Source organism: Myotis yumanensis, unplaced genomic scaffold (genome assembly GCF_028538775.1).
Source record: "Myotis yumanensis isolate MYYU_CA2020_CCGP unplaced genomic scaffold, mMyoYum1.0.hap1 SCAF_8, whole genome shotgun sequence".
NCBI lineage: Eukaryota > Metazoa > Chordata > Mammalia > Chiroptera > Vespertilionidae > Myotis > Myotis yumanensis.
Window position 1 is genome coordinate 27,967,787 of NW_027223759.1, and position 23,587 is coordinate 27,991,373.

The 23,587-nt window shown below is 36.0% G+C and overlaps 1 protein-coding gene across 8 annotated transcripts in view; it reads left to right on the forward strand.

Moving 5' to 3' along the window:
• Window positions 1–21,209, forward strand: part of AGFG1 (ArfGAP with FG repeats 1) — a 70,785-nt gene extending 49,576 nt beyond the window's left edge. For 3 of the 8 annotated variants that reach the window (XM_070422296.1, XM_070422302.1, XM_070422303.1), the window contains exons 6-14: window positions 4,400–4,519; window positions 6,545–6,754; window positions 7,756–7,936; window positions 10,473–10,552; window positions 11,212–11,304; window positions 12,882–12,929; window positions 14,770–14,928; window positions 18,554–18,645; window positions 19,202–21,209. In XM_070422296.1, coding sequence (XP_070278397.1) covers window positions 4,400–4,519; window positions 6,545–6,754; window positions 7,756–7,936; window positions 10,473–10,552; window positions 11,212–11,304; window positions 12,882–12,929; window positions 14,770–14,928; window positions 18,554–18,645; window positions 19,202–19,261 — 1,043 coding nt within the window. In that variant the 3' untranslated portion in view covers window positions 19,262–21,209. The remainder of the gene's footprint in view (window positions 1–4,399; window positions 4,520–6,544; window positions 6,755–7,755; window positions 7,937–10,472; window positions 10,553–11,211; window positions 11,305–12,881; window positions 12,930–14,769; window positions 14,929–18,553; window positions 18,646–19,201) is intronic. The other 5 variants (XM_070422297.1, XM_070422300.1, XM_070422299.1 and 2 more) reach the window with 5 other exon arrangements.
• The last annotated feature ends 2,378 nt before the right edge of the window (window positions 21,210–23,587 follow it).

Consider the following 23,587-nt stretch of genomic DNA (forward strand, 5'->3'; position numbering starts at 1 on the left):
GACAATTACCTGTAAGGGAAGATGGGGTGCCTCTCTGGGCTGGAAAAAGTTTAGCTAACTCAGATAGCAGGTCTAATTAAGCAAGTTTGTTCTATATCTATAAAGGCTAAGTTGACTCTCTCATGCAAGATACATATAAAGCTCTCACTGGCACCAATCACACGTGTGTTTCCACCTGTAATTGTCTATTGTGAATTTGGTTGACACAGAGAAGGGTGAATAGTGATACTAAAATATTTCTTCTAATTTCCTTTCAATGTGCATGAATTGGTGCACCGGGTCACTAGTAATAATAATGCATTACTATTCAAATTTCCATTCCAGTTCAAACACACACATACACAGTTTTTTCAGATCAGGTTTCAAGGTCTGCACATTGCAATTGTGAGATATGTCTCTTAGTCTATAGGTTCTTCCTCCATCCCCCATTTTTTTTTTTTTTTGTAATTTGTTTAGGAAATTAGGTTATTTGTCCTGTTGAGTTTTAGGCAGTCTGAGTGTGTTGATTGTACCACTCTGGGGTCCTTTATCAGGTTTCTGTCTTCTGTATTTTCTGTAAATTGATAGATACTTGATCTGTTACCGGTTCTTTTTTATTTATATTTTTTATTATTTTTTAAAAAATATATTTTTATTGATTTCAGAAAAGAAGGGAGGAGAGAGATTGAAACATCAATGATGAGAGAATCATTGATTGGCTGCCTCCTGCACACCCACTACTGTGTATTGAGCCCACAACCAGGCATGTGCCCTTGACTCAAATCGAACCTGGGACCCTTCAGTCTGCATGCCAATGCTCTATCTACTGAGCCAAACCAGCTAGGGCCCGGTTCTTTTTTAGAGCAGGGTAGTGGTGGACGGGGAAAACCTGATACTTAGGGTTTAAGAGACACATAATATTGATTGCCTAATTTGGTAATATTAGCTCTTGGTGCCCAATACTGGGATCTATTATACAAAGTTGTGATATCCTAAATTTATCATTCCGTTATCAGCTGAAGTACTTCTTTAAAAAATTTTATCTTCCACAGAAATATGCATGCAGTTAGAAACAATTTACTTATGGAATTTAATAGTTATTAAATAAACATATCATAAAACCTATGAACTATAAACTGTAATTAAATTTTGTCACAGCTTATACCAGAGGTGTCAAACTCAATTAACTTGCTCTACCCAGTTAAACACAAATGAATAATACAGTACAATGTGTAAGAAACCATGGTGCCCTTTTTAAAGGGGGATGTTCTAATCTCCTGTTGCCACACGGAAATAGAGGTTCAGGATTACTAAAATGTTAATTTTCTTTTAAGAAAAGCCAGCAATCATATTTAAAGTAAAATGTTCTCTTTTGAAATGTTGGAAATTGATGGAAAAAATTTAAATTTTTTCTTAGGTGAAACAAAGTGTATCCTGCCAGCTGAATATGATGAGGGCTGTTCAATTCCATCTCATCCTTTCTCATGAGTACCTGTTTCTCATTGAAAAGGAAACAGCTCTCAGCAAGATTCAGGCTCATTAACTTGTTACCTTAAATTTTAAACTTAGTCGACCTCTTTGGACATTTTGAAATAAGATTATTTAAAACATATCTTTACTGTTTTGTCACTTTCTTTTTAGTTTGGATTTCTTTGGAGATTGCTTAAGGCTCCAGATAGTAATTTTTACATCATTAAATTTAATAGAGCTTAATTACCAAAGTCAAGTTTACCAAAGTTTTATTCCACAGTACTTAGAAATTTTAAAAGTCATTATAACCAGTTGCTGAAGACTGAATAGATACAGGGTCTACAAATAAAAACAGATAGAAATTTCATAAAGAATTAATGTGTTTGGTGCTCTGGTTGGAAAACACTGGGAAAATGTAAGTGTGGATGAAGTAGACTTGACTTAACTAAATGCATTGTATTGAACTGATTTTTTTCCTAATGATGTTTGAAACATTAAATATATATTTTCCCCTTTTTAAGTTCTAAATATAAGCCTAGAATATATATTAAACACTATATATTCATATATGTTTGAGGTTATAAAGGATAAACTACCTTCGGGACCTAATTTCTATTTCTACAAGGGACAGATATGTTTCATTTGTTCTCAAATGTATAATTAAATTATTTTAAAAACTTAAAAGTTTACCTTTTGGAATATAGCCCATTCTAAATTTGAGAATTTTCTCTACCATGTTCTCTATTCGTTTAGTTTATATTTGCATTATCTATATGTATATTATATATTTTGCCCTTATAAACTTATTTGGCCTTTTAATAGGAATTTTTTTTTTGCGGGTGGGGGGGAGGGGCTAGTATTTCAAAACTCTTTAAGAATTTCTGTTGTCTCATAAATTGTAGAATCATAATGCAGGATTTGTAAGTGGAGACCATCTAGTGAATCCTCTCATTTTGCTAATAAGAAAACTGGTAGAGCCAGAACAATTGAGGGACTTGTCTAAGACTTTATAGTTACTTATGTTAGGATGGAATTCTCTGATTTTTATCTCAGACTCCCTTTGCACTAAATTGTACTTGCTTACTGTTCTTAGCAATACTAAATGGTAACTTTGTTTAAACTTGTATTATATTTGTTACTTAAACTGTATAGGTATTCCAAAATATTTTTCAAGAAATTAATTTTAAAATTTGTTAACATTTTTTCCATTATATTTACTTTTGGGAATGTAAAATTTTAGCCTATAAAGAAATTGAATTTTAAATAAAAATAATGACAAAATATTGGGACATCTTGCAAATACAGCATTTTATATTGTTAAGCAATAACCAGCCTTTTAATTTATGTATTTCTGTATACTGTTTGAGGGCTAGGACAAACGTGTTTTAAAAAGGTTCTCAAGAACAAAGTGTGACCAGTGACGTGGGATAGCACCCCACATTTCAGCAGTGCTAGGTGCGAGTACCCAAGATGGGAAGTGGCACAGGTACCTAGTGAAAGGGGTCTATTTTAGGAACATTTCCTCCCCTACTGTCATACCCTTTCAGATACATACAGAACAGTAATTACATAAACTGCTTTAAGTTTTCCTGATTTTCTTCCTACAATATGTTGAGCTCTGTTAATGGAAAATTTTGTTGTTTAGTAACTTTTATTATTTTGTTTACAAGTATAATACATATTCATTACAACAGTTTGGTAAATTCAGGCAAACAAAAAAGGAAATAGATAACTATTTGAAATCTCCTATTTCGAGTTAATCAAAATACAGATTTTTAAGTATATAATACCATATTTTAAAAAGTAGATGAAAATGTATCTGGAATTTATTAACCGTATGTACTTTGTCATAAACATTTTTGTATAAAATTGAATATTATTTTACATGATTTTTTAAATGGCTGCATTATATCCATCATATGATATTCCATAATGTATTGCAGTGTTTCCCTCATTGCTGGCTATTTGAGTTTCTAATTTTTTCATCATAAAAAACATATTTAGCTATTACAAACAGCCGCACAAATTTACAAGATTATTGCTTTACAAAAAATTCCTAGAAGTAGAAATGCCTGCAAAGGATTTATGTAGATGTCTATGTTTTGGACATTCTTTTCATTCTTGTCACTTAGCATTCCTTTTTCCTCATATCAACCACTTCTTATTCTCATCAGATCCTTTATAAAAATCTTACCTAGCATCTGTTTTGTTCTCTAAAAAAATCTCTTGAATTGAGATTTTTTTAGACGACATAATTGCATAATTTAGAGAAGCCTAGAATTTTGCTGTTAGGTTGATGACCAGTGGGAAATACCAGTGGGTCTTTTTCACTGAGTATGAGTGCATTTATGTTATAATTTTTACTATTTTTCATAGTTTCTTACATTTTAATGTGTTTGAAAGTGGCAAGCTTCTAATAGAATGTGAATATTTCTATTTGTTTGACAGTCATGTCTTGTTATACATTCAAGCTTATTTTTAAATGCCATGGTATGCAAAGTTGTGAACTTAAAGAAAAGAATCAAAAAGAAGATATTGATTTTTATGTCAGTTTTAGATTTCATCTATTTTAAATATGAATTTTCCAGAATGTATCCTGTATCCTAAATTTCTATCTGCTTTATTGTAATTCATGTATTTAGTGCTCTTAATTCAGAGTTTTCTTTAATAGGGTTACATTTATGGTACTATTCCTGAGGTCACTCAGTGTGTATTGCATACAAATTTATCATTGTACAAAGTGTTTTTGGAAATTTCTGGATAACCTTTTATAAATTGTTTGAAATTAGGCTAAGTAAACACTGATAGGATTTAAAATCTGATCTCTAAATGTCTTTGAAGTGAGCTCTAAGATGTAGAAACCTTTCATAAAATTCTCAAATTCTTTTGTCATATTTTTTTTTTATAGTTTTCATATTCATTAACATGTATTGTTCCTTACCATTTACAGCCCAGAATTCTGCAAATGCAGATTTTGCAAACTTTGATGCATTTGGACAGTCTAGTGGTTCGAGTAATTTTGGAGGTTTCCCCACAGCAAGTCATTCTCCTTTTCAGCCCCAAACTACAGGTAGAGCTTCTCCAGCATTATGCCTAAATGTTTACTTTAAAAAAATAGGGTAAAACTCTCTAGATGTAGTTTTGAAAATTACTCTAAACTTAAATTCTATACTTATCTGAATTTACAATACTTCTATCTAGCAAAGCTCTGGGGAAACCTGAAATCTTTATTTTGTTGTGTGTTCATTTGTTTTTCTAAACTCTTTGGTATGTTGTCTAATTCACAGAATTCTCCTTTTCCTGCACATGAATCTTAAACTTCTTATGTAAGGAAGGATTAAAGTACTGAAGTTTTTTAGGTTCAAACAACACATTGTGATTTAGGCTCTAAGTAAAGGAAGCTAATTTATTGCTTCCATAGAACTAAAAGTGGAAGTAATTTTTAGGCAACAATCTTGAAAAATAAATGTTATTAGTCAGGAGTAGGTTATTTAAGGATTGCTTTAATCAAACTGGGAAATCATTTTCTGTGCAAGAATTGGTCTTTAAACATTGAATACTCTTCCATAAACTATATTGTTTTCCAAAACTCATTGAACCCATGTTTAGATCTTTGGCTGATTACTTTGCTTTCAACTTGAATTCTGTGTATTGTCTTAAAGCTTTTTCTTTCAATTTTCTTTTTTTTTTCCCCCTTTAACTTTCATTAACATAATTTCTGGCTATCCAGCATTTAGAATGCTTTCATCTAGCTGCAGTTTTGGTGAATTTACTTCTGCTTTTCCTCTCCAGGCTACCAACAGTAAGTTCTCTAGTCAAGTAGGCATCTTTTACTAATTTGTTTTATGCTGTATTTCATGGATTTTTCACTTATAGAATGTTAATCATCTTTTAATAATCTTCATAAATTCTCACTTTTACTTTCCCTTCACTATTCCTCAACTCAACAGAACACAGTAGTATACAATAAGAGAGTTAGTTGATTTAATAATTCCAATTTTAAGTTGAAATAAAATTCTTCATATAAACTTTGAAAGCTTTAGTATTTACTTTGTTCACCAACTACTTATAGAAGATCACAATCATTTAAATATGCACATTACTGAATTTTAATTGGAAACAACCAGAGTTTCAATGCCTGAGAAATTTTATCTGTACATAATGTTTTAGAATGTTTAAAAATCAGATTGATGGAAAGTGGTTTTTTTTTGATAGGGGTGTATCCGTTCTGTTTTTAAAATATCTATGTGTGCTTTGTATCACTTTAATATAAAACTACACATAAATTATTTTGATTGCTGAAACTAATGTGTAGGCATAAAGAACTGGTATCAAAAGTTAGGACAAAAGCATAGAATGAAATATATTAGCTTTCGTCTTGGGTAGTACTTTAAAGAAGTCTCTAGATTACAGAATAGACTTTAAAATTTTAGTAGGATATATACCTGTAAGTGAATTATGCTCTATAAAGTAAAAAAATTGCTATAATATTTAAACTATTTTGATATTGTATACTATAATTTTTATTCTTTGAAATATATAAAATAGTTCATGATTTTTTGAGTATACCATGGTGTATGAGCATTAAATTACTATGTGGAATTAAATAATAGCTCTTCAAATAAAATAAGTCTGGAGCTCAAAGATCACCTGTTAAGAAACTCCGGATCAAAATAGTACATCTTAAGAATTTTAAATTTCTATTCCTGGGATTTGTTTCAACCAAGTTATTTTTTAGAAGCTACAAAAACTTGTATTGTCAGATACTTTGCATCTTATTAGCAGGAGGACTAGTAAAAGGTGATAGTATATAGTTGAATGTTGTATATTGTAATGAATCTCAAACCAGGTGAATTATATCTTTTACTCCAGGGTAGATAATTACACATAAAAATGTGTAACTTCATGTTGCCAGGGCCTTTGGAAAACTAGATTTGCAAATTATAAAAAGTCATATGTAGATGGTTAAAGTTGAATGCGTAGGAATGCAGATTCCTTATAGAATACTTAATTTAAGAAGAAATTGTCATATTACCTACCACAGGATATTGAGAAAAATCTAGATATTTCAAGTGTTCTGTTTATTTTATTACAGGTGGAAGTGCTGGATCAGTAAATGCTAATTTTGCTCATTTTGATAACTTCCCCAAATCCTCCAGTGCTGATTTTGGAACCTTCAGTACTTCCCAGAGTCATCAAACAGCAACAACTGTTAGTAAAGTTGCAACAAATAAAGCTGGTCTTCAGGCTGCAGACAAATATGCAGCACTTGCTAATTTAGACAATATCTTCAGTGCTGGACAAGGTAATCAAACTTTAAAAGTTTCTATATTAAACAGTCCTTTACATTTGGTTGTGTTTATTAAAATCTAAGGATGCTATGCTTTTCTTAGTGGGTGGTTAGAAATTTCGTTTACACTAAATTTCATGACTTTTAGGATCTGAAATATCAACTACAAAACTGAAGTCATAGAAACTAATTTGTTTACTTCTGGTTTTAAAAGAAAGTAATTGACAGAAATTTAATTTTGTCTTAGAAAGCCTGCTTTACTGTTCTGTGGCTATACAAGGTTAAGAATCTTACACATAGAACTGACTGGAAGGCTATTTGGTGGTTTCTATAATATATTTATTTTGAATGACTTTCTATTAATATCTTCGTAATTTTTAAAAATGATTTTTACAGTATATTTTTATGCCTAGTTTGGTCTTGAAGGCCAGTATTTTGCCTCTCAAAGTGCATAGTACAGTGGTGAAGAGCAAGGGTATGCTTTCAGGCTGCAGGGCCTACTTTTTCATCTCCATAATGAGGATAGTAAATAGCATTGAACTCATGGGGTTGTGTTATTACATGTAAGGCATTTACAACAGTGTTTGGCACATAGTAAGTATTTCTTCTCATTACTATCTATTTTTTATTATGGACAACCCTGGGAAAATGATATTAATTGATCACATCAGGGTCCTATATTTTATGAATTTATATGTTTACTTGAATGCAATACACCTGTATCAGAGATGTTAAATAACACTTTTTGAGAATTTCTTCTTTATGCACACTCTAAACCTGTTACTGGCACAGAGTCTTAGTTTTTTGTTATAGAAGCAGTATTCTGTCTTTTCCACAGCAGTATATGTTGCAACTAATCTTGTCCAATATTTTCTACATTATTAGATATGATTCTGGAATCCTATTTATTTGCTTAGCTCCAAATCAGTTGTAAATTTACATGTGTTGCATGGGAAATCTGGTTGATAAATTGGAAGTATACCTTTAAGTTTTGGGGATAATTTATTTGTTCACAGGTGGTGATCAGGGGAGTGGCTTTGGGACCGCAGGTAAAGCTCCTGTTAGTTCTGTGGTTTCACTTCCCAGTCAGTCAAGTGCGTCTTCAGACAAGTATGCAGCTCTGGCAGAACTAGACAGCGTTTTCAGCTCTGCAGCCACCTCCAATAATGCGTACACTTCCACAAGTAATGCCAGCAGGTACCTTGTCTTTGTGTTCCTGCTTTGTGTTTAAATCTTTTTTCCAACTCTGAATAATAATGTTGTTAAATAATGACTAGGGCATAATTTTAAAATTATTGAATATTTTTATAAATTTGAGGAAACAGTTTAATTTGCTAATTAAAATATAATCCTTGATTAACTGCCCAATTCTATTTTTTCATTTAATCAAAAGTTTTATTTTCTTGAACACCAAAATGTAACTGAGAGTATGTACACATCTCAAAATGGACAGCTATCTACAGATTTAATTATACTCAGCAGAGAATTCATTTCGGAAATTATATACTTTTAAGGTACAGTTTTTAGTCATGAAGACTAAATACTGAAAGTAACATTTTATAGCCTTAGTTGTAAATACACATTTTTAGAAATGTTTGCACCAGAACAGAACACTAATTCTATATCTCTTCAGTGTCATATTGGTATTTATGAATAGACATATCTATTATTGTGTTCAAATATATCTGGCATAAAGGAATTCTTTGTAGCAGGAAGTCTGACACATTTTAACAACATTAGATCGTTAAGAGCTCTAATCAAGAAGCAGTTTTGACTTCTTGATTTTAGAGTTAAGTTATACAGAAATACAGGTGACTTACATATACATTGTTTTATTCATCTCTGTTTTTCTAATTAATTATTTTAATCCTCACCCGAGGACATGTTTTTTTTTTTTTTTTTTTAATTGATTTTAGAGGGAGAGATGGAGAGAAACATCATGTGCAATTGAAACATCTATTAGTTGCCTCCCACATGTGCCCCAACTGGGAATCAAACCTGCAAAAGGTGTAGGGGATGGTGCTCCAACCAGCAGAGCCACCGGCGAGGGCTTATGAACATTCTTGAAGAAATGTCAACAAATTAATTTTATTAAAGTTTGATCCTTAAACATGTCTATTTTCTGTTTGTGGAAGGAAAGTATGCATCAGGTAGGTCTGCTGCTCATTGAGGTATGATGGCTGTCTTGTTTGGTTGTTGTGGGATGAACCAGCCACTTGTTTTCTGAAACACCATTTTTCCTTGGAAGATAACTGGTAGGCAAACCAAGATTATTCAGATTTGGATATTTGACAATATTTTCTAAAAAATAGAGTATTTAAACCTGTCATTTTATGAAAATAACTGATAATAATCACACATTAAATCAAATATTAGAATTTTGGAAAATTTCTTAACTCTACCATGAGCATGACAGACAGCTTTTCATTACCTTTCTGATGAGTGATGTGTTTTATTTTTTTATTTTGCATAAGGAAATGTGTTGACATTTGGAAGATTGGCATCAAGTATTTTCCAGATGATAGGACATCAGTAAAAATTCATTTAAAGTGCAAGATAGACTAATGAATGTTAACTTTAATCCAGCAAAAAACAGTTCACTGATAAGGTTTCAAATTCCATATTGAAACCAACCTTTAGGAATTGTCACTATTTTTGGTATGATAACAAAGAAAATATCCACAACTAGAGGCCTGGTGCATGAAATTCGTACACTGGGCAGGGGGTGTCCCTCAGCCTGGCCTGAGCCCTCTCGCAGTCCAGGACCCCTTGGGGGATGTCCGCCTGCCAGTAGTCAGACATCCCTCTCGCAGTCCGGGACCGCTCACTCCTTACTGCCTGCCTGCAGTGGAGGCAGGAGAGGTTCCTGTCACCGCCACTGTGCTCACCAGCTGTGAGCCCGGCTTCTGGCTGAGCAACGCCTCCCCTGTGGGAGTGCACTGACCACCAGCGGGCAGCTCCTGCTTTGAGCCTCTGCCCCCTAGTGGTTAGTGTGCATCATAGCGACTGGCCGTTCTGCCGTTCGCTCGATTTGCATATTAGCTTTTTATTATATAGGATTATCTGAAAAAGCTATTAAAATGCTCCTTTGTTCAACTATGTATCTATGTGAGGCCAGTTTTGTGTTTGTTTTGTTTTTTATATATATAAATCAACCTAAACAACATGTCACAGCTGATTGATCTTCTGTTAAGCCAGCTACTAAAGGGATTTGCAAAAATATCAAACATTGTTACTGTTCTCATTAAGTTTTTTTATTTCAGAAAATATCCTATATAATAAAGAGCTAATATGCTAATTAGACCAGATGGTGGAAAGACCTCTGGAACCACCAGTGGGCCAGGGGGTGGGGCCACGAGGTAGCCAGGGCTGCGAAGGCCTACTCTTGCACAAATTTCATGCATCAGGCCTCTAGTACTTACCATAAAGTGCTATTTATTTGTTAGCATGTAATAATGACTTTATTGTTATTTTCAAATAAAAAATATTTTAAATTTGTTTTAATTTTTGTACTCTATGCATATGGATAAATAGAGCACACTGAAGCAAAGGTTCTTTGGGGTTCTCAGTAATTTTTCAGAATATAAATGAGCCATGAGACCTAAAGTTTGAGTACTTCTGTGATACATTGTATGTTTATAATGATCAGTTTTCACATATATATGGCCACCCTATAGATAGAATATGCTTGCTTTTTTTTAACAATTAGAACTCTTTTAATACTTGTTTTCAGCAATGTTTTTGGAACAATGCCAGTGGGTGCTTCTGCACAGACACAGCCTGCTTCTTCAAGTGTGCCTGCTCCATTTGGAGGTAGGTGTTTCTGGTAGTCGCCCCTTGTGTGTGGAAGATACATTCCAAGACACTCCGTGGATGTCTGAAACAGTAGATAGCACCAACCCCCATATTTACTATATTCTTCCTGTACATACATACCTATGATGAAATAAAGTTTAATTTATAAAATTTGGCTATGGACCATACAATTTTTTTTTTTGGTTTCCTTATTAAGTTGAGAACTTTCACCTTTTCACTTAAAGAAAGCAATTTACAACTTCTCTTTGGCATATATGAATTGCCAGCATCACTACTCTTGTGCTTTGGGGCCATTAATAAGTAAAAATCTAGCAGGGTGGAGAGAGATTTCATCATGTTACTCAGATTAGAGCATAATTTAGAACTTGTCAGTTTATTTATGGAATTTTCCACTTAATATTTTTGGGCTGCCATTAACTGTTGGTAACTGAAGCCATGGAAAGTGGAGTCATGGATAAGGGGGGAGGAATAATGGGGACACTCTATAGAGCCCAAATGTATATTGTATAGCATTTTCAGGGGAACCAGATGACAGAGCAACAGTTTATTATTAAGAAGCTCTAGTTTTCTATCTTCATAAATATATTAAATATATTTTTATATGTTTCAGTATAAATGTATTATGATTTTATAGTGTACTTTATAATATTTTAAAGCTACGCCTTCCACAAATCCATTTGTGGCTGCTGCTGGTCCTTCTGTGGCATCTTCTACAAATCCATTTCAGACCAATGCCAGAGGAACAACAGGTAAGAAATATAAATTACGGAACAGCAAGTTTTGGAAAAGGTATTTATTGCAGAGAAACCATGTGAACAAACTAGAAAAATAAGGATTCTTTCTTACTGAAATGAGTGGTTAGTGGATGGGAGAGTTTGTTCCTAAAGACAAATACTTGCTGAAAGTTCATAAAATCCTGGAACTTAATGCATATTTGAGAAGGACCTTAGAAGTTAACTAGTGCCTACCATGCTCGGTCACAGCTTTCATTTTCAGGGAGGATGCCCAAGTATGGAGATGAGACTTCTTTGAACCACACAGCCACTTTTGTAGAGATCGGACTTGTACACAGTAATTCTGACTTACTGGGGTGGTCTGCTTTCAGAATTACTGGATATGACTCATTCAACCATAGCAGAAAACATGTATAAGAAGGTTTTTTGCCTTGTTTCTGCCTTGACATGAGATTGCAAGGGCCGAATGGGCTTTATTACATGAGGTCTTAAGATCAGGTCTTTTTCTAGTGCATATCTCTTTTAGGATGTTAACATTTTAAAAATTGTGGGAACCTGATTTTATTTTGGGTATAATGTTTGAGTATTTTCTCAATTTCTGCTTCCCCAAATTTAATTGTTAAGTATGCTCGTTTAAAATGAATGGACATATATTTTAGAAATAATTCCACCCCAGATGGTTAAAAAAACACAAAAAGGTTCTATTACGTAACCTAACTTTGTTTTTTATTAATTAGATTTATTTATATGTAGCCTCTCTGATCTCAGTCATGCCAGGTGGGAAAACACAAGATGCTTTTTAAAAAATATATATATATTTTATTGATTTTTTACAGAGAGGAAGGGAGAGGGATAGAGTTAGAAACATCAATGAGAGAGAAACATCGATCAGCTGCCTCCTGCACATCTCCTACTGGGGATACGCCCGCAACCAAGGTACATGCCCTTGACCAGAATTGAACCTGGGACCTTTCAGTCCGCAGGCCGACGCTCTATCCACTGAGCCAAACCAGTTTCGGCAGGATGCTTTTTTCTTATTCTGTCTTTTCAGCTATTGTATTTTAACTGAGAGTGCCAATCACCTTCTAATGAACTACAGTGAATAATTTTCCCCTTGTAGTACTCAGTTTACTTGAGTTACCTTTAAGTATTTCTAGTTAATGTAAAAAGTTGTAAATAAAAATCAAGTATTATCCAGGTGCTCTCTCCAAAGTTTGACTTTGCAGAAGCTAAGTCATTTTAGATGATCCTGTAAATTGTATTTTTGGGTGTGACTCATGAGGCCTACAAGTCTTTATGGATATAATTATATCTTCACATGAAAAAAAAGTGCTTATTTAAAATGATGGATTTCATTAAGGTTTCTTCATTTGGTATATCTAATCTCCCCTTTATTGCAAACAGTGTAAATATTACAGTGTCATGAATATAGTTCAAATAAACTGGATGTGTTTTATCATGTATTATGCTACCTACTTTGTAAGAGTACATTCTAATTTTAGAACTTTTAATGAAACAAATTTACTTTTATTTTAACAATAGTTACCATTAAGTTAATTAATGACATTGGTCTCTTTATGGCTTTCCATAAGGCCTTTCTGGAGCAATGCATTCTCAAGTGTTTCCTCACGCTCATTTTGGTAGGTGGCCACAACTAATGTCTAGATTTCTGTGGCAGTTTGTCTGCCTGCTTGTGGAAGCTTCTGCTAGTGTTCTGGATCCCTGCATGTGGAATTAAGTTCTTCCATGTTTTAAAATGGAGTGGGCATGAATGTGTGGCATTGGGACTGCATTATATTTAAAATTACCTGGAAATCTTCTGTAGTGATTTATGTTTTAATGCTGAAAAGCATTATTGCTTACCTCCATGGTCATACTAGAATGTCACAGCTTTTTCAATTGTTTTTCTTGAGTTTGAATTTATAGTAGTTTGAGTGACACCTTTTTGATATACCAAACCATTTTACCACATTATTCCATGGAGTTTGGTTTTGTTTAACTGTGCCCTAAGTTCTGCTTTTTAGTGCTTTTTAAAAAATGATTTGTCTAAGTTATGTCAGTGCATTGTCTGTTATGAAACCCTCCTGTTTCCTCGCAGTATGCTTATTATTCTTTATTCACTTGCTTCCCAGTGGCTGTTTCCCTTCTTTTTCTCCTTAATAATGAGAAAATAATTTAAAATTTTTTTACATTCTAATTAGGTTCATTGAGGATCATTGTTATAAACATTAGGATTATGAGGATTACTTTGGACAACATCTATAACTTTTTTAGTTTTTTTAAAAGAATTTTTTGTAACATTTTTAGTATTTCTGTGCTTAAAATCAACAATTGAGTAAAATTTTTAAATCAGGAAATTAAGTGAGTTATGTTTTTGATAGCATCACTTAAAACGATTTCACTATATAATTACTACTATTCTGTATTAAAAGCAACATTATTGGCTCTTAGTTCACTGAGGCCTTCCCTAGAACACTTAATCTTCTCTAACAATAGTGATACACTGTTTTGCTACTACCTGTGTTTCAGTAATGTGAATTATTTCTTGAGTTAATTCTTCAATGGGAAATGATGGCAGCATACCACATATGTAGTGGTAGTTCACACAGATTTCCCCAACCTGTGACTGCTCTGTTCCACAGAGTTAATAGTGGCTAGATGTGGCAAGCCTTGGAGGAGCACAGTGTTCATTTACACTGTGTGCTTTGTCTCTTCTAATAATGCTTAGTTCACGTCCTTTTCCATCTTTGTACATTTTGCCCTAATTTTTATAACTTAGCAGTCCTAACCTTCCTTAACCCTTTATCCAGAGCAGTCTTTATTTACCATCCAGAAAAGGAATGTGGGAGTCCATATATTTCTTTTGGAATTGATTTATTAGGAGTGTAACATGTCCCTTTAATTGTGTTAGTGTTTTTATTAAGATTCCCCTCCCCCATTTGGCTCTGGTTACAACACTGCATAGGTTTAGCGTGGCCTGCATCTGACTCCTATAAGTTTTGTTATTTTTGCTGAGCTACTTAGCACAGGTTCTAAAAATTTTTCCAGGAATTCACATATTATGTTATAGTACACAGTTCAATAGTTAAAATTAAATATTGGGCTATTTTACTATTTATAGCAAAACAAAATGAAAAACAATAAAAAAAATACTAGTATGTATACATGTGAATTGCCATGATGATGGGCTTTAAAAAGTAGATTGCTGTTTAGAGTTGAATTTTATTAATATACTTTGAGAAATTTTTCTTTGTTAGTTTTATTCTGGTTTTTGGGTTTTAGGAAAATAAATTTTATAGGTTGTAATACTGTATAGTGCCAAAACTTAACTGACTTTGTTGAGTTTTGAAATTTAGAATGCCTTTAATGTACATCTTAATATTTTTCAAGGTAAATGATATCTCTTCTATAATGTTGAATATGAGAAACGAAATGTGCCCTTTTAAATGTAAGTGATCAGCCCTTTTCTTCTCCTGTCAGCGGCGACCTTTGGCACCGCATCCATGAGCATGCCTGCGGGCTTCGGGACGCCTGCGCCCTATAGTCTTCCCACCAGCTTCAGTGGCAGCTTCCAGCAGCCTGCCTTTCCAGCCCAAGCAGCTTTCCCTCAACAGACAGCTTTTTCTCAACAGCCCAATGGTAAGATCTGACATTTATTTGTAAGTCCACTGTAGGTCTCTTGTCCTGTATAATAAAAGCCTAATATGGTAAGTGTCCAGCCATTCAGTCATCCGTTCAACTAATCAAAGCGTAATATGCTAATGATATGCTAAGGCCGCTCAACCACTCACTATGATGTGCACTGACCACCAGGGGGCAGACGCTCTGACTGGTAGGTTAGCTTGCTGCTGGGGTCTGGCCAATCGGGACTGAGTGAGACAGGCTGGACACGCCCTAGAACCCTCCCATGGTCCCTCCCCAGTTGGCCAACCTCCTGCATCCCTCCCCAGCCCCGATCATGCACCGGTGGGGTCCCTTGGCCTGGCCTGCGCCCTCTTGCAATCCGGGACTGCTCAGGGGATGTCGGGGAGCCGGTTTCAGCCCGATGCCGCTGACCAGACCGAGGGACCCCACTGGTGCACGAATTCATGCACCGGGCCTCTCATATGTCATAATGTTATGTGTTTGGTCAAAAGAACTTAACTGAAGAATGTTGTAGTATGGTCTACTGAATATGTATTTGGGCCTCAGAAAATTGACAAGTAAGTTTTTGTGACTAGATTATAGATGTAGGAGAAATCAGAGACTCTAAGGCAGTGGTTCTCAACCTGTGGGTCGCAACCCCTTTGGGGGGAGTCGAATGACCCTTTCACAGGGGTCACCTAAGACCATCGGAAAACACATATATAATTACATATTGTTTTTGTGATTAATCACTATGCTTTAATTATGTTCAATTTGTAACAATGAAATTGGGGGTCACCACAACGTGAGGAACTGTATTAAAGGGTCACGGCATTCGGAAGGTTGAGAACCACTGCTCTAAGGAGTCCCCAGTGTTTTTCTTATTCATTTACCTGTGTTCTAATACATCTCTTGATTTTAAAAAGAAACTTTTAAGGACATAGAGTGATTTTTTTAAATGTATTTTTATTGATTTCAGAGAAGAAGGGAGAGAGAGAGAAATATCAATGATGAGAGAGAATCAGTGATCAGCTGCCTCCTGCACGCTCCCAACTAGGGATGGAGCCCACAACCTGGGCATGTGCCCTTGGCCGGAATCGAACCTGGGACCCTTCAGTCCGCAGGCCAACACTCTATCCACTGAGCCAAACCTGCTAGGGCTAGAGTGTTGTTGTGTTTTGTTTGTTTTTTTTTTCAAATATTTTTATTGATTTCAGAGGAGAGAGAGGAGGGGAGAGAAACATTAATGATGAGTGAGGATCATTGATTGGCTGCTTCCTGCACCCCCACACTGGGATCAAGCTCACACCCCAGGCTTGTGCCCTGACCAGGAATTGACCATGACCTCCTGGTTCATAGGTCGATGCTCAACCACTGAGCCATGCTGGCTGGGCTAGAGTGTTTTTTTTTTTTTAATTTAAATTCTTTATTGTTTAATGTATTACATAAGTCTCCTTTTTCCCCCATTGACCTCTCCCCGGCCACCCCAACCCCCAGCACATGCCCTAAACCTCCCCCCCACCCCTCCTCCGGTCTGTGTCCATTGGTTATGCTCATATGCAAGCATACAAGTCCTTTGGTTGATCTCTGAGTGTTTTTGTTTTGTATCAGAAAACTGTGCCATTTTGTTTAAGGTTTTTTTGGTGGGTGGTGGTGACAATAGACTGATAAATAGGCAACAATATATATTACTAGAGGCCCGGTGCACAAAAATTTGTGCACTTGGCGGGGGGGGGGGGGGGTCCCCCAGCCCGGCCTGTGCCCTCTCACAGTCTGGGACCCCTCGGGAGATAACGACCTGCTGGCTTAGGCCTGCTCCCCGGTGGCAGAGGGCAGGCCCAATCCCTAAGTGCAGCCCCTGGTCAGGCGCAGAGCAGGGCCGATTGGGGAGTTGGGGCGCCGCCCCGTCATGCACAGAGCAGGGCGGATCGGGAGGTTGCAATGCCACCCTCAGTCACGCTCAGGGTAGACTGATTGGGAGGTTGGGGCACCACCCCCTGTCACACTCAAGGCAGGGTCAATGGGGAGGTTGCGGCGCCACCCCGTCACGCACAGAGCAGGGCCGATCAGGGGGTTGGGGCGCTGCTCCCTGTCACTCACAGGGCAGGGCCGATCAGGGGGTTGGGGCACCACCACTGTCACACTCAGGGCAGGGCCGATGGAGAGGTTATGGTTCTACCCTGTCACACACAGAGCAGGGCCCGTGGGGGCGGGGGATTGGGGCGCCTCACCCTGTCACACACAGAGCTGGGCCGATCAGGGGGTTGGTGCGCTGCACCCTGTCACACACAGAGCCGCAGGGCAATCGGGGGATTGGGGAGCTCCCCCCCCCCTATCAGGCACAGAGCACGGCTGATCAGGGGGTTTGGGCGCCTTCCCCTGTCACGAACAGAGCAGGGCAGATAGGGAGGTTTTGGCCCCGCCCCCTGTCACTCACAGAGCCGCAGGGCGATCAGAGGGTTTGGGCGCTGCCCCCTGTCACGCTGATCCCGGGTGCCAGGAGCCTCGCTGCTCCGCTGATCCCGGTGCCGGGAGACATATTACCCTTTTACTATATAGAATAGAGGCCTGGTGCACGGGTGGGGGCTGGCTGGTTTGCCCTGAAGGGTGTCCTGGATCAGGGTGGGGGTCCCCACTGGGGTGCCTGGCCAGGCTGGCTGAGGGGCTGAGGGCTGTTTTCCCCGCTGGTGAGTGACTAAAAGCTCCCAACTGCTCCTTGTTTTCTTTTTTTTTTTTATTCTGGGCCAGCTTTAGCTCTGAGGCCTCACTGCTGAAAACATGGATACAATGTTGCGGTCCGGGGCTGACTGAAAGCTGTTTTGTTTAGCTTCTTATTTGCAACACAGTAATAGTTGCTTAGAGTTGCAGTTGAGAGTCCGGCAAGTGAAGCGGGGAACGTTGGAATCTGCAGTCCCTGGAGGAAGCAAGCCTCCCTGCTCGCTTCAGTGCCTGGCTGCCGGCCGCCATCTTGGCTGACAGTTAATTTGCATAAGGATACGCTGATTAGCCAATGGGAAGGGTAGCGTTGTACGCCAATTACCATGTTTCTCTTTTATTAGTGTAGATGGTTAGAAATTGTTACTTGTTTTCAGGAAAATTCACTAGAGACTAGTTTGTGTGGTTCTCACCCCGCCCCACCCTACCCTCCCACCCCAGATTTTGTTTATGGCTAAAATTTGAATTCCATAGATTCAAAGATTATCCTAGAATTATGGATGTTCTTTTCTAAAGTTGTGCTTAACTAAAAATTTGGAAATAGGGTCTGTGACAGCCATAATGATGAAATGTTTCCTAAGGAATACTATGATGTCCACATAGAAACTGTTGTGTGGTCTTACAGCCCCTCTCAAATAGTCACCACCAGATCATCTATTTATTAAATCCTTTGAATGTCAGTAGTTTACGTAGCTGAGACAAATTGGAATTAACTATTTCGGGGGACTATATAAAAGCTCCTTAAGACATGCCACAGGAAGTTTATTTCTGGTTTTGAAAGAGCATAAGACGTAACAATTTAACATTGATATTTTATTGTTGTTCTGGTAGGAGTTTCTCTGAAACGCATTATGAGGCTTTAATAAACAACAGATTGTCTCTCAAAGGTAGAATGGGTTATAATTGGTGGTTCTGTTTTAACAAGGTGCAGGTTTTGCAGCATTTGGACAAACAAAGCCAATGGTAACCCCTTTTGGTCAAGTTGCAGCTGCTGGAGTATCTAGTAATCCTTTTATGGTAAGTGAGGTGCAGTTTTAAGCACTTTGTAAGTTGTTGTGTGTTATTTTCAAATTAGGAAAAGCAGGATGTGTCTCCTCCTGGATGCTGTTTGCTACTGTACTGATAAGACATTGCAGGAGTGTACACATTGAGGGAGCCACTATGCAAGATTCCTTTGTGACTCAAAAAACCACATTAATCATTTGAAATCAAAGAATTGACAGTAAATAAGCTATTTTATAACATGAAATTTGTCTGCTTTCTTGCAAAAGGAACACTTTATGAGCAGCTATAGACATAGTAAACATTGTGGAAAGGGGTCTTGGAGTCAGATTTAGTTTGAATCATAAATGCATTTTTTTAGAGTCAAGTCCTTTTTTGAGAATTATATGAAATAATTATATACAAGGCACAACACAGTGCCTAATACCTAATCTTTTTATTATAGTATGTTGCTAATAACAATAGTAATAAATTTGATTGCCAATAATTAAACCTAATCTAAATACTCTTAATATTTTCATCACACACCACTTTTGTCTGTTTATTTATTTTGTCTTATGTTTTCCTTTAGACTGGTGCACCGACAGGACAATTTCCAACAGGAAGCTCATCAACCAATCCTTTCTTATAGCCTTATATAGACATTTTACTGGAAAGAACTTTTACATGGTCACATTACATCTCTCCGCCTCTTGCACTGTTGTCTTGTTTCACTGATCTTAGCTTTAAACACAAGAGAAGTCTTTAAAAAGCCTGCATTGTGTATTAAACACCAGGTAATATGTGCAAAACAGAGGGCTCCAGTAACAACTTTTAACCTGTGAATTGGCAGAAAAAGGTAGCGGTATCATGTATATTAAAAATTGGCTATTATTAAGTTATTGCAGATACCACATTCATTATGCTGCAGTACTGTACATATTTTTCTTAGAAATTAGCTATTTGTGCATATCAGTATTTGTAACTTTTAACACATTGTTATGTGGAAAATGTTACTGGGAAAATAGATCAGCCACTTTCAAGGTGCTGTCATGTATCTCGGAATGAATGACCTGAAATCATTTTAACCATTGCCACTGGAAAGTTACAAAGTCAGAAGTGGAAGGTTTTATTCAGTCTTGGATTTTTCCCTCCTAAAGAGCTCTTCTATTTATACATGCCTAAATTCTTTAAAAATGTAGAAGGATACCTGTCTGCATAATAAAGCTGATCATGTTTTGCTACAGTTTGCAGGTGAAAAAAATAAATATTAGAAAATATGCTATTGTTTTTGTGTTATTGCTGCAATGCCTTTACCAAAGTGGCCTTAAATGTGAGTAGTGAATTGAGAACATCTTGAATTCTTAAATTAGGATTTCAGAAGACTTCTAGTGACTAACTTTTATGTCTAAAAGAGAAAATTTTATAAAAAGGCCATGTAGAAAATGTATTAAAACTACTATGACTGCTATATTCATGAATATGTCAGTGGTAAAGCATTTACATGTAGCTTGTCAGATTCACCATAATCCTTCTAATTTCTTTGCAACTTCTTAATTTTGTGAAATTTGTAAATATGAAGAATTTGCATGTATGTGTATTTACAAATTTTTTAAAGTATCTTGAATTCTCAGACTTCAAAAGGCCTATTTTAAATATTGATTTTAAAAATACTGTCTTTGAATGTATTGGAAGCAGACATGCATTAACTGTGACATGATTGCACCTCAGATTTGTTTTCTGTTTAGACAAACTGATATTATTACTAGGACATTTGTTTACGTTCATCTCTGGGGGGGGAAAGAAACTGGAACCCAGTGTTACCTTGAAGTTATAGAATACTTTGTTTAAAAGGGCAGTGATACTAATATTTAGTTATATCTTTTTGTTAATATTCAAATGAACTTGTTTAAATATTTATGTGCAGCAATGCCTCATTCATCCAGAGATAATCTGGCAGTCTCATCAAAACAACACAACTGGGAAACTTGGAATCATCTTTTTTTTTTTTTTTTTTTTTTTTTTTTATAATGCCTTTGAGCAACCTACTTAAGTCATGAAGTCTTTACTGATTATTTGGTTTCCCAGCCCATAGCAAATTAGCAGTTCAGAGGTTGTGGCTCGAAAGGAAGGAGATAGAAAAAACTATGAAGAGTATACGCTTGAAGACTAGTGTAGGGGCAGCCAGCCCAGCCTAGATCACTAAATCACATCATCTTCTAATAATTGTCTATTTTGCTGACTCTGTGTCATCAAGATAAGCTGAAATTACATATACAAATGGGTAGCATGTGTTTATAATGTTTTATCTTATAATGATTAGACATTTTTTAAAAAGCTTTGGTATTAAAAGAGGTGAACGTCTGTTTCCTCAAACATTTTATTCATGTTGAATACCTTTTTCAGTGGTGGCTACATGAGTTATCCTACTATCCTCAAGCTGTGTAGTGTTTTAGACTTGTTAAAACATTGCTGTTTGTTGCATATCTAGCTGAATGTGTGGTTTTCCTCACCCATTTGATAAGAAGACTGGGAGATCTCTGCCCCTTTTCTGAGCAGTATGCCTCTTCTTTTAGAATTAAATGAATGCTGCAACAGTTGTGGTGTGTGTTGGTGTATACTTGAAATGTCTCTACATTTGTGGGGTCTCCACCCTATTTTTCATGGAGGGAACACTAAAGAAATGTCTTTGAATGTCTGTATTTTAGATTGTATTGGGTCCCAATCAATCCACATGTACAAAGTTATAATATATAATTGTAGGCATTACCCAAATAACCTTCCAGCTTTCCATCTAAGAAATAAGTAAATTAAACTGTTACTATGAAAATAATTTTAAAGACTATTTCTTCTGAGTAAATTTTGAATTTTGTAATTAAATGGGAACTCTTAATAACTTATTTGAAATGAGTGCTTATAAAATTAAATATGTAGTTTAAGAAGTCCAGAGTTATAGTAGATTTAAATCAACTTCAGTTAGACTTTCCTATTCAGATTTGCATCTGCTTTTCGATAGACCATCAGAATTGTCTCTACATTTGTGGGGTCTCCCTCCAGGCCCTTTTTCATGGAGGGAACACACAGAACTGAAGAGAAAATTCTCGAGGTGACAAGGCTGAAGACCTTCGTGTTTCCTGGCTTCTGGTTGAATCAGATCTTTTTCTCCTATCTTTACTCAGGAAAGAAAATTTTCTTTTCTTTTAGGGTGGAGAACTTTGTTACATTTAAAGGCATGCTGTATTTTCATTTTTGTGAAAAATAGAGGTAATTACTTTCTTTGTTCAAATAATTCCTCTAAAGTTGAAGGAGCATATCAGTGGTTTACCTGTGAGTTGTCCCTCCCCCCAGTGCACACTGTCTTTGCTACATACAGTTCCTGGAAATTGGTAAAATGAATGTTTTTGTACCATTTCCCCAACAGTTTTGAGAAACTGGGTCTCAGGACCATAATCCCCAAAGAGCTTTTGTTTATATAACATGTGTTGGTCAGAATTTACTGTATTAGAAATTAATACTAAGTCATTTAAGAACTATGTTTATTTAAATATAACAATAAATCCATTACATGTTAACAAATATCATTTTTATAAAAATAAGTGTTATTCAAAAACAATGAGAACATTCTGTTTTGCTCGTCTTTTAAATATCTGGACCAAGAGAAGCAGCAGAGTCTCATTGTGATTCTTTTTCTATCATGTGGCATGTGGACGCTGGAAAACTCCACTGTGAACTTGCAAGATCATGGGTGAAGCAGAGATACAACATTTTGGTACTGTTATGAAAATAGTTTGGATCTTGTGTTCTGGGACCCTCAAGGCTCCTCAGACCAGTCTTTGAAAACCACCGCACTAGACTTCAAATGTGTATATTTTTGGAACAGCAGCATTTTGTTGTATGCATAGTGCTCCCTGAACTTCTATGTTTTTTTTTACTTAGTTGGTGGGAAAAATGAAAATTCCTGTTGAAGTTGCAAATGTTAAGCCCGACCGGTGTTGCTCAGTGATTGAGCATCAGGAGTCACTACTGTTTGATTCCCAGTCAGGGCACACGCCCGGGTTGCAGGCTCAATCCCCAGTAGGGGGTGTGCAGGAGGCAGCCAATCAATGATTCTCTTATTGGTGTTTCTCCCTTCCTCTCTGAAATCAAGAAAATATATTTTAAAAAGTGCTATCATGCTTATGTGTAAGATTTTAAAAAATATTTCCCAATCCTGAAAGAGTTTGCATATCCTATATATCTAATAAAAATTTAATTTGGGTTCCATTTAAGTTGATAAAATCAGTACAGTTTATTCTTGAAGGGCTTAAGTTTACAAGTAAATTAATAGGGTAATTAGTGGAGCATGTTTTAAACTAAAGAGCTCTTTAAAGTATAATTTGTGAAAATTTTATTGACAGTTTGTTCCCCGGTTTTTAAATTTGTAAAATATGTTATTCACATTTGTATTAAGTTAGCCTATTGCATTGAATGCATCCTCATTAGTTAAAATTTTCTTTGTATATTTTTAAATGTTATAATGTCAATAAAATTTTTATGTGATGTATTTGGACAAGCAAATATATGGCCAAGATGTAATGAATGTTTTACTGGTGAATATTTAGCAACTGCTGCTGATGGAAACATGCCCTGTTTTGTAGTGTTGACTGATTGATACTTGTGGTATAAATATTGTTGCCATGGCTGATTAAACTTGGAGAAAGATATAATATACTAGCAGCTCTCCTAAGCTTTTGCAAGCCAACACTAGCACACACTGACATATAATTCCACAACTCAGTCATTACATTTATTGGTTATTTGCTGATTGTATCCAATATTTGAAGAGTCTTGTATTGTTCAGCAAGATTTGGACACTAATTCATTTCTAGAAGCAAACTGGGTCTGAGGTATTTAATCTAAAAATAAATATTGTGAAACCCTTATTTTTAAACCCTGGTTTTAAAAAGTCCAGTTATTGTGCTGCAGGGGTTGTACATTC